This window comes from Protopterus annectens, chromosome 7.part1, assembly GCF_019279795.1.
Source record: "Protopterus annectens isolate FY-2018-M chromosome 7.part1, PAN1.0, whole genome shotgun sequence".
NCBI classification, from domain to species: domain Eukaryota; kingdom Metazoa; phylum Chordata; order Ceratodontiformes; family Protopteridae; genus Protopterus; species Protopterus annectens.
The window spans coordinates 343,124,506-343,136,996 of record NC_056740.1 but is presented as its reverse complement, the minus strand read 5'-3'; the positions used below and the strand labels follow the sequence as shown (position 1 = coordinate 343,136,996).

General features: G+C 35.6%; 1 protein-coding gene across 1 annotated transcript in view; it reads left to right on the top strand.

Annotated features, from left to right (window-relative positions):
• DNAH12 (dynein axonemal heavy chain 12) overlaps positions 1 to 12,491 on the top strand; it is a 4,520,724-nt gene that overhangs the window by 2,979,600 nt on the left and 1,528,633 nt on the right. The window contains exon 40 of the mRNA XM_044078497.1: positions 7,889 to 8,081. Within this exon, the coding sequence (XP_043934432.1) occupies positions 7,889 to 8,081 (193 nt within the window). The remainder of the gene's footprint in view (positions 1 to 7,888; positions 8,082 to 12,491) is intronic.

Here is a 12,491-nt window from a genome sequence, read left to right as displayed (position 1 = left end):
TCTCTGTTCCTCCCCACTATAACCTACTCACTCTGTAACCTTAGATGCATCAGATTTTGCATAGAGGGGGTACTGTTTCTAAAGGGGTGAATGTGTAAGGTCTGTAAAACCACTATGACAAAAAGAAACCCACACTGGGAAAAAAGAACCATAAACATCCAAGAAATTATGGCATTATGAAATGCTATGAAATTACAAAACCATCATTGGAATCCAGGATCTATGTCAGTCATGTGATATATAAATATGGGGGGACCAGATATTCCCCCTTTTCTGATTTGCTGTGATACCCTGTGAAATGTCAGCTCAGCACAGTCTAGCTCTACAGGCTATGTACATTCTGTCAGAGCAGAAGTCTGTGGCAGACAAGATGAGCAGGACCAAGGCAGACCTCCATGAATGGAAATCTTATTGAAGAAATCATCTACCTGTGTTAAACTCAAGTAGATGTGTTTGCCGCCATTCACAGCAGATAGCTAAAGAGATTCTGCTCCAGAAATACTTGCAGAAAGGCCTGGAAGACAGATGCCTTTTAATTCTTATGGAAGGGAGTGCTCTTTTATGCTTTTATCCCTTTGTAGTATTGGTAACTTCGTTTTGGCCCAGGCACAAATGGTTCTCCGTTCTTCTGAAAATAGTAAAGTACAATTACCACAAGTTTTCTCACAGGATGGATCTACTCATAAAAGTCAGGGGCACTCTGATCCACCCCAGATGTCAAGCTCTTCATCTTACAGCCTGTATGATAAAATTCTAATACCGTTTAGTACCTTTTCTCTGCAACAATTACTAAAAAGAAGCTAGGAAACCTACTGTTATAAAATCATATACAGTTATGTGTAAAAGATTGTCTAGTTGGTGCCATACAGTGAACCAAGATGCTTTTAAGTTTCAAACATATTTGCTTCTTCAGTATTTGTGTGAGTTATTATCCTTCCATTAAGATTAATCTTTCAGACATTTCTGCCTGCCTACCTTTAGATCTCCCGTTTTCTCTTTAGTGAAGTAGTTTCTGAAATGGATATTAAATATTTGTTCACCTGAAAAAACAGATTGCTCCTCCATGGGATATTAACTTTGTACAGGAGAAACTCGTACCTTTTCTATTTAAACTATCTCATGAAGCTGATTTAAAATTACTGTCATGGAAAACAGTGTTACTCATTGCTCTGACTTCTGCAAGATGAGTATCTGAGTTGCAAGGTCTTATGGTGACTCAGCCCTGTTTCATCTTTTATAATTTTAGTGTTTCTTTTGAGAACCAACCCTTTTTACATACCTAAAGTGATTTCAGAATTTGCTGTGCATCAAGTTGTTAATCTCCCTATGCTCTTACTAGTGGTCATTAGCCTAGTAAACATCTATGAACCTATAAAAACAGAGGAGAGAGAAAAGCATTAACACTCTGAATGTCCACAGATAGCAAAGATATTATATTGACAGGACAAAGGACTTCAGGAATTCTTATCAATTGTTCATGTCTTATGAAGGTAAGAAGTAGGGGCAATCAGCATCTAAGTAGACTACTTCCAAATGGTTGTCATGTGCCATTCACTTTTGTTATTCATATCATGGCAAGGCACTTCCAGGCAAAGTATGAGCCCATTCTATTAGACTTATGGCTATGTCTGCTGCTTTTTGGAAAAGGGGTGAACTCTAGAAATATTCTAGTGGCAAACTGACTCATTTTCTAAGGCAGCTATCCTTCAGAGACTTCTAAAATCTCTCATTCTTCTACCCTCTACCTTTCTTTCTAAGCTTTAGTATTTGTCCCATATAGCTTAGTCTGTTACAAGACTGATCTAATGATGAACATAGTATGGTTCTGTAAATGAATGTGATGTTAGATCTTTGACTAGATCACTGTCCAGTAAAAACACCCTCCCTCCTTCCTCCTTGTTATTTTATGCCAAGGTGGTGATCATTTTCTTCTCCAGTTATCGTAACATTTTCTTATCAGGACTCTAGTCTCCCTTGATTCTGAGGCAAGAAAGCTCTCATTTTTGATGCTCCTACATCTGCTTTTATACCAGCTTGCCTTCAAGCTCTAATGGTCTTACAGGTATATGAAAGGTGTCCTACATCTTTGGACACTGGCTGCACATGCAGTCCTTGGTAGGATGCTTACCATAAAGCTCAGGTTGCTGCAAAAGAGAATTGTTCAAATATCGACTGTTACTGTAAGTTTACTTATAAAATTGTACTTTCTCCTTTTCTATTGTTATGATACATTCTAGGAATTCACTACAATTTTTAGTATAAATTAAAAGAAGTCCCTTAAAATGCTTTGCCTCCTTTCCATATAAAAAGATTGGCAGTGAAATGACAGTATACTTTTATATTGTTTGTGCACCCAGAACCCAGAACACCATATTTTATGGTAGCCCCATTGTACCATTAACAAGTTTACAAAGCCATTGCTGCTCCTTTCATTTGTTTACATATATATCATACTGAAATAAAGTAATTGCTTTGTAATACTAAACTTAGCAGTGCTTGAATAATTCTAACTTTTGCTCTGTGTAACATCCAAGGTCTCTTTACCATTTACCCCCGCTGTATATCCCATTATCGTATGTGTCATGAAAGGAGATACTGCTAGCCCAGATATCTGGAATTTTGTAAATAATTATATGCCATTTGTGAATATCAACATGATTCATATGTTTGTGTTACAAATGTATTAAAACTGTATGTTGTGTATATATCAAACTGCTGGTACAGAAGTGTGTGTTGGACAGGGTTTGTACAGTACTGAGCTGAAAGATGTATCCACAGTGTACCCTACTGGAAAAGAACAGAAATGTATATATGCTATTGTAACTGTTTAAATCTATATATTTTAACAATGGAAACTGCAACACAAAAAGTTAACTTCAGAAAAATAGTTGAAATTAAATTACTTTACGGCTGGGCCATAAAAAAATATGTTATCTTTCAGTTTCAGTGCAACAGGAGACATAATGTCTAGAACTAGACGTTTTTTATATTGTCTTGGAAGTGTTTATTGGTTTATAACTTCCAGAATCTGCCTTAGATCTAAGAAAAACCCTTGTTTATCTATTTTCATAGGTAGATGTTAAAAGCTAGCAGCTGCGTCAATGGTTGTTTTTCCCTGGGATAGAGTCATGACAAGAAGTGATGTCATTCAGCAAGCTTCCCCAGCAGTAATATTTGAGATATTAATTTAATAACTCCTAGAGAGAGACAGGGCATTCTGTATTTTGTCTTTGACCTGACAAGAACATCCACTCACTACATCTGCCTTGTTGCTCTATAAGTAAGTCTAAGGAACAGTATAATTCTCTTAGATACAGTCAGGAATATAGCAAAGCTTAACTCATTACGGCCAAGTTCACCTCCAGGCTTTTCTGCAGTTACCTCCTACTACCCCTCTAGGCGTCAAATATTGCTTGTTCATATTTGCATTAATAATTCCAAAACTATGCTACATGCAAGGTATCAGAATATTTTATCTTGAAGCATACATGATGCCAAACACAATTATATTGATATTTGATCTCTGCCAATAAGTATTTGTTATAACTGTAAGGTGATAACATCATTTTAAAGGCTCAAGCCAAACCCACTCGGAGTTAAAGGTACACACTCAAAAGGGCTGTACTGGAAGGAATGAGTTAATTTAGTTGTTTTTCTTTATTTATTTGAGACTGTCTTGCAATGTTGTTTTAAATATTTCCTTTGATTTTGAACTCTGTTGTTACTGTAATTATGTACTGAATGTTTTCTTGTTCTTTTATTATTATTATTATTGTTGTTATTAAATATATTTAAACCTTTCATTGTGGCTGATATTTGTGAAACATATTTAAGTTCTGAGAGTACTTGCATATTTATTAGGTGACACTGAATAGGCCACTCCTAATAACATAGCTCTTGGTTAAACTACCATTTGTATTGGTAGTAACATTATACAGTAAGATTGGCAACCTTTGTTAAGGGCCTTAAAGTAGCTGATAAGGACATGACAGTGGCAGTCATAACTACCTTATAGTGTGGGCAGAAGTGGGTATAGTTAGTAAACCTGTGCCAGCCTTTCCCATGTGTGTATGTGTGTAAAATTCAAATCTTAAAGTGTGTGTGTGTGTGTGTGTGTGTGTGTGTGTGTGTGTGTGTGTGTGTGTGTGTGTGTGTGTGTGTGTGTGTGTGAACTACTTGGGCAGCAGGGACACACAGCACTGGTTGGGCAGAGAGGGTGCTGGTGGTCTTGGCTTGGCCACTGAGCTGAGATCTCAACTATTTGACTGTGCCAGTGGAGAGTCTTATAGGGGATCTGGAGAAAGAGGGAGAAACCAGCCCTGGACTGACTGTAGTCTCTGTGTGTTCATAAGGGAAATTGCACTTGATTCAAAGAGCTAGATTTGGAAATAATGTGTGTGTACTTGTCATCCTCCCAGTGTACGTCCCTCACTGGTGCTAGTGGTGAGGATTGAGGCTCCTTGATTACTCAGCCAGTGGTGGGGTGTCACAGTATTGAATTATAGGATATAGTGATTTCATATCAATTACCAGAGAAACATTATGTGACTCCAAATAAACATTTCTTATTTTTTTAAATTTTATCGTAGCCCCATTGCACCATTAACAAGTTTGCAAAACCACTGCTAGTCTTTCCTTTTGCTTACATATAATATATCATACTAAAAATAAAGTAATTGTTTTGTAATACTAAAATTAGCAGTGCTTGAATAGTTCTAACTTTTGTTCTATGTAATTTTCATGCTGTCTTTAACATTTAGTGATTTCACATCAGTTGCTATAGAAATCATCTGGCACCAAATAAACAATTCTTATTTTTGTGTAAAACTTTGCAAATAATTCCTAATATAAGATTTCACATTCTGTGCCACAGGTATCAACAAGTTTTCAGAAACATTGCTATAGATTCAGTCTAAAAACTATAAGCACTTAGAAGTTTGTCTTAGTGACGGTATTTCACCATTTAATTTCACATTTGCAGCACCGAAAATGTGGCTGTTTTAGGTTTTTGTAACAAAAAAAGTCATAAATATCATAGTAATGTTTCCCATACGATATAAATTAGTACAATATTAATAGATTTTAAAAGTTTTATACAATACACTAATGTGTATTTCAGTATGTATTTTCATAATGTATTAAAGTGGTGTGTTGATTAATACAGCTTGTCTTTAATAGAAGTTTTATAATGCAATTAATTTTTGCAATTTTTTTCATAGTGTGTGTATGTGTGTGTGTATATATGTATATATATATATATATATATATATATATATATATATATATATATATATATATATATTCCTGCATCCCCCTGTATGCTGATATTCTCATGTGGTATTGGGAACAAGAATATGTTTTCCAGTAATGTTTTAAACCATATATGGTATTGTATATAGATTTCTGGATGATATCATTATGGCATGGAAAGGTAGTGTATGTGAACTAGAAGAGTGGATAAATACATCACTCAGACAACGAATTCTCTAAATTTACTTATAATTTTTCAAAAGAAAAAAAATCACTCTTTACATGTCATGCTTGTGAAGCATCAGGTATCTCAAAAATGTAAATCTGTGTTACACAGAAAAATAGTTATTTGCATTTTAAGACTTATCATCCTTACTATCAAAAGAGGAGCTTAGTAAAGGAACAAATGGTGCGGTTTGGCAAGGATCATATCTAACGACAATGATTTAGTTAGTGAGTTAAGTTTCTGAAGGCCAGGTTAATTGAAAGAGGGTATCCAGCTAAGTTGTTGGTTCATAGGTTGGTACTAGGCTATCGGCCCTAGGGCCTATACAAGCCTAGCCAAACAATTCCCTGGATATTTCTTCCCACAATATTTACTTCCCTGGACCCCTGTCTAGCAGGGCGACTAATGTGATCCCCGGGGTGAATTTCCTATATAGGTTCATAGGTTAAATAATCAGCCTTTGCACATCTCAAACCCAGGACCCTGCACACCATAGCCAAAGTGATTTACCACTAAGCCATGTTAGATATGACAGAAAGTCAAGATGAAATAACAAAAGGTATATATGAAAAGTTGACGCTCTTTTTGGGCAAAGAGATGTTGAAAGTTAAATAGCCTTTGCCTAATGAAAGTTGTAAGATAAGTAAAAAGTATGAAAATAGCACTTTAATAAAATATGGGATTGAAATCATTGAAATAAAATCTGTTATTGAGAAAAACTGGAAAATTATTGACTGTGACGAAGAAATTGCAGAAAAGTTAAAGTCTAAGCCTTTGTTGTATACAAAATACACAAATTTAAAAGTGAAGATAAACTGTTGTACACAATATGAAAAAGGAGCAGTAAGTACAAAAATAACTTGGAACTAGAAAATGCAGTGCTTATGCTCAATATAAATATATTTATGATGGTGAAAAATTAACACTTGTGACTTGTAATTATGTGTTTAAATTCCATGGTCTTATAATTGTAAAGCTGGTTAAGTAGTACATTTAACTTTCTGTGTTTATTGCAAGTTTTTTTATGTGGGAAAACTGGATATTTGTTTCCAAAAGTATTTCTGAGCATTATTATGATTTAAAAAGAAAATGTATGCAACACCTTTTATAGACATTGGTTTGTAATAACAACAAAACATTTCTTTTTTGATATTAGAAAAGCTGGAAAGAAATACTTTTGTGGTCCTTGTAAAAGTACCCTGGAATATCAAGAGCCACTTTGGCAAGTGCGGCTTAATGCATGTGAACCAGCAGGATTAAATGAAGCTATCTCTTTAAATAGCATTCTAAAATTGAAGGGGGTAAATTATGGCAAGACTTGCTTTTATGTGTTATAATGGCATTCTTAAATGTTTTATTTTATGGTCCAATTCATTATGTATGTTTATGATTGATTTATTTTTATATTTTATGCAAAGGAAATTTTTGTTTGGATGTTTTTTTTTAAAACCAGTATGATGATGGATGGGAAGCTTTGTAAAAAGGTTGATGATTGGAGATTTTGTGTCATGTGATTGATCATGAATTAATTTAAAGGTTGCTGGAAGTAACTTGTCAACAGTTCTGATGAAGTCCATGAAACTGATTAACTTATTCAATTTTTTATTAAAAAAACATTGGTGTCCATTCATTTTGTGGTTTGATGAGTATATTTTGGTTCATAGTCAGTGTCTTTTGTTTTTGTACTTTCTAGAAACACCAGAATTGCACTTTCTTCTTCAGTAGCATAGCTAGGCTGGGGCAAGAATCACCTGCCCCGTGTGCAGAGTGTTGGGAGCTAAGATCAGCTAATCCCGATCTCTCTTTAATGCAATAAAGCCAGTATTGCATTTGCAATCATACCTGACCACTGTATCACTCTGTGTGTGTGGTCTAAACTGTAACAACTGCTCACTACAGTTTAAAAGTAAAAAAAAAATATTTTTGTAACTAAAATTTGAGAGTTGTAGTGCTCTCTGCAGGTAGAGTATAAATTGTAGCAACTGCTTGCTTCATTTGTAGGTAGGTAGTTTGCTACAGTTTAAAAAGAAGAATAAATTTTATTATTAAACTGTACTCTAGCAACTGCTTACATTGAAGGTTTTTTTTTTTTCACTTGAACTTGAAGAGCTGAGGGGGTGGGGTATTCGTTCATAGTACTGGCCGAGGGAGCTGCTTGAACCAGTTATGCTTCTGTTCTTTTTTTATCTAACATTGACAGTTGTTTGATGTACATGTAATTTAAAATAAGCATTTAATTGTGTATCACTGTTCCATACATCTACCACCATTTGTACCTAAAATATTACTTCTTGTGAATGCAATTGCATTTACTTATTATAACTGCTCGAGTGTTACTTGAAACATAAGGATGGAAAAATAAATTTTGTATAATGACTATAACAAGAACTAAATCTGTGATTTGTGGTGTAGGTATGTGCTAGAACATCTTTCTCGTATAAGTCGTGTTCTGAAACAGTCAGGTGGAAATGCCTTATTAGTTGGAGTTGGAGGAAGTGGACGCCAGTCATTGACCCGCCTAGCAACTGCTATGGCAAAGATGACCATTTTCCAGCCAGAAATCTCTAAGAGTTATGGAATGAATGAATGGCGAGAAGACCTAAAGGTATACATTCATAACATGCCTGATATAACTTTGTTGGTATTGTTATTTAGTACTATAAAGAAATACTGTAATTACTAGTCTCATAGTGTACTAATTATAGATGTGCAAAAGTCTACATCACATCCTTGCAGGCTGAAAGAAAGAGCTTGTACATTACATATGATCTGCCCCTTGGATTTAACCAGCATCTCCTAGTTGCATCACCCTTCTTCCCTCTCCCCTCCTCAAGACCCAGAGTTTCTTAAATGAGTCTGTTGTTCTGTTGCCAGTCAACTACACAGGCCAGCCTGTTGCATACACTCAACAGTTCTTTAGGTCAGGATTGAAATTAGTTTCCATGCTTTATAGTTTGTGCTGTGTCATAGCCTCCCTCCCATTCTTCCTTTAATGTGTGTCCTCCCCCGTCTGTCTCCTTTAACAGTCTGAACCCAAATCATATCCCTTTGCCTGCTGTCCTCCAGCAAGTGCTGTTTAAATATTTTCTTACTTTCTATATACTTTAATTTCTCCATTTAATTTGTAATCCTCATTGTCTTTCTTGGTGCCCTCTCTAGTACTGCTGCTCTGTATTTATTTTTGTACAGTCTTCAGAACCTGTCATATTACTCCAGCACTGGCCTCATAAGTGATCTCCTGAGTGGTATAATAACATCTCTGTCTGTGATGTCAACTTCCATGAGAATGCATTCTAACATACTGTTGTCTCTGGCTATGACTCTTTCAGATTACACCTGATAGTTCATTGATGTAGATTGCACCTGATAGTTCATTGATGTTGGCATTGATTCATATTGATACATCAATACCTCTTTCTCTGAAACCAAGAACTCTTAAAATGGTTCACTGAAAGCATTTTCAGTGAAATTTGGAGTAAATATATTTTACATGTGTGGGTGGGGTGGGGTAGAGGGCCACCTCATAACCCCCTAACTTACATATACATACTCCAAGGTTGCACAACAGTGGAGAAAATGGAATTTTTTTACTGTTGGAGAAAGTACTTTTGTGGAAATGTTGTCGCTGAAATGACAAGTCGCCTAAACTGCCATTGATAGATTAACATGCTCCCATTACCACTACCACATTCAAATATTTCTTCATGTTCACTGGTCTTATGTTTAAGCTTTCATTTTACATGCAGCCCTTCTCTACTCCAAAAGTTTATAACCATGCACTTATTTGCTTTGATTCCCAGCTGCAACCTTTCTGTGTTCCAGTAACTGTTTTATCTCTCTTACAGTGCTTGTCCAGCCATCCAGTGCCATCATCTCTATGTTGGTATCACATGGAATTCCATTGCCATATCTGACACAGAACACAATAAAAATACCATTCTAAACACTCTGCCTTGTGGCTTTCAAGTGCTCTCCTATCTAAGGCAGAGTTCTTGTCATCATATTTATGTTCTTCAGTACAAACTGCTTTTTCCTCACATATATCTAACATCTTCTTACTTCTAGTCTTTGTAGTTTACTCAGTTGTCTTTTACAGGGTACTGAGCCGTAAGCCTTCTTAAAGTTAAGATAAACTGCCTGGCAGTTATCACAGAGGACTGTGGCTCAGAGATGATTAACAAACTACTTCCTGTAGTACAGGGATTAAGTCCCTCAAGCTTCACTTTCCTACTGTGTTTCTTTGAGCGGCAGTTGGGCATTTGGACTAGGCTCATTGATGGTCTCCTGAACAGCATGCTACATAACTGCCTATACCTGTCAAGCTATAAACCATATTCCTAATCTAGAACTATGATAATTCAGTCACAGATGTAGATTAGGCTTAAGTGGTAGGAACGTTTAGCAACATACTCATGTTAGTTAATATCCCTGAGTCCATTTTCTTCTAAATAAGTAACCAGTGTTTATCTAAATACTTCCACTATTATTTTCCCCAGTACTGAAGACTATCAGAACTGTAGTTACAGGTTCATTCCTACTGTGTCCTTTATAATCAGGTAATACTTTAACCCTCTCATAGTCATGTGTACTTTTTTTCTGAGTCTGGAGACCTACTGAATACCCCATTGAAGGTTCCAGAGCATTGAGGCCAGATTTATATTTTGGTTTGATTTATATTCTGGTTCTTTTTCCTTTTTCTTCCCTTAGACAATTCCTTTCTTCCAGGTCACAGTTTTCTCTTCTATCCACCTTTTATTCCTGCTGCTGATGATCCTTTATAAAGTGGTACTTTTCTTTGGTAAATACATATGCAAAGAATTTATCAGTGTCTTCTGCCTATCCACTGCCATCTGCTATATATTGATTCATTGCTAGTGTGAGCAGCTCTATCTTCAATTTTGTGGTATATATTTAAAGAATCCTTACTTCTTTCTTACACATAGATTTCATCTCTCTTTCAACTGTTATATTTGTTCTCTGAAATTCTGTTGTTGCTCCTTTTCTTGCTTTTTGGTATTGATGATATTTCCTACTCCCTTGTTTACTCTTCCTTTCTCCTTCACTGCTGCTAGCATATTTTTCTAACTACATCTACTTCATTCTTGATTTATCATTACTTAATTTCTTAATCATTTTCTGTTACTTTGAAAATACTCTTTTCCATTTTCTTCCATAGATTCTTTACCCCATTTTTTGCTTTCTGTTCCCCAGTGCTATTTCTTTCACTTCATCTAGCTTCTTGTAATCTGCATTCCTGTGCCTCACAGTTTAGATACTGATGTGTAGATTTATATTTATTCCACATTAGGTTAAAGTTAACCACATAATCTGTAATCTGTAATATTAAAGGTGATTTACCCACTCCTTCTGCATCACCTAATAATGCTAGCACATTTTTACTGAGTCAGACTTAGTCTGTCCTTTGTCTGGAACAGTTGTGTTTGTCTGCCTTACTATCATAAGTAATCAGCTCTTTCTGCAGCAGAAATAGGTACTTCATCCTAACCTGCACAGTCGTCATGTTTCAGCTTGGAAGATGATGTTGTGATCCCCATCAGTTTCTTGTTTATTGTGAATGAGCACTGAGAACTTGGTAATTGAATATCTTGTGTTTCCAAAGGAATATATTTGGAATTTGCTATCATTCATATAACATGTCCCCTTCTCTGGTAGTCCTGCCTAGGAGTTTAGATTACTTCAATCACTCAGTCTAGAGCTGTTATTTCTTTGTTAGCTTATACTGTTCTACCTTGACAGCTTACCTTACGTAAAGTTTTCTTAATCTTAACTCTCCTAAAAATAATTAATTACCTTTATGGGACTGAAATTTTATTTTTGAACCTGCTTTTTAGCTCCCTTTTTTCTCAATTGTTTTTATTGAAAATTTGAACATTTTAGTCCTGTTGAAGTTCTTTTTAGCGTGAAAGGTAGTGATTTATTATTAGAGGAGCATAATATACACTTAGACATGCATTGTCATCCATAACAATGAGGCTTCATTGTCTACTAATTGTAGGTTTATACCTAAGCCTTTCTTTTTGGTTTCAAATTCTGGTGAGAGAATTTTTTCATTGCATAGACTCTGGAATCCAGCTTTAGCCTTTCATCTGCAGAACCAAGGATGTTAAGAAATTCAACCAACTTTTTTCAGGTAATATGAAAATAATTTCTAAATGGTTAGCTAATTTCATTAGATATTTTATGACCTATCCAACAAACCCACAACCAGACATGTCAAAGTCCATGCTACTAGTGAAGCAGCTGTCTCTAGGAGCATTTCAGCATGAAATATTTATGAAACCTTAACCTGTTCATCCTGCCACATGATTGCTAGACACTACAAATTAGACTGGCAGTCCAAGATGGGGAGGGGGTGCTTCTGCTTTTATTCAAGATTTGCTAACAGACAGCCCTCCTTTAGTCACCATGATGCATGGCATGCTACTAGATCCATTGGTCAAGACCACCAATAAAACAGAGGGAAGGGTAAATGATAGCACATATGTGAAGACCTCACCACAGCAGTAGATGATTTACTTCCTTCCTGTCTTTTTGGTGTTGCATGCTTTTCCTTGCCACTTCTTTTATTTGGTTAGTTGTTAATTTTCTCTTTTGTTACACTGTTTACCTTGTTTTATGCTGCACTTTGTATGATAGTCAACTGACAGTAATGTGGGTGTTGAGCTGAGCTTAGATGGTTTTTTTTTTTTTTTTTTTTTTTTTTTGTGTGTGCTCATCTTGTTTTTGTGAAGCATTTTGTATGATAGTTATATGACTGTAGTTTGAGTGTTGAGGTTAATTACGTCTTGGAGTGCCCTACCTGGTAAGGAAGAAAGATATGAAGTAGAAATAGCTGTCATACATAATGTTCATTGGAATTTTGGATGCCTTTTATTCTCAGAAAACACAGTATGATGTCTACTTTTGCTGCCTGGCAATGATTTGTTTTCCTGGTATTACTCTGAATGTGTCATCATCACTGTGTACTGCCAGGAGGTGTAAATGGCAGGGGGAA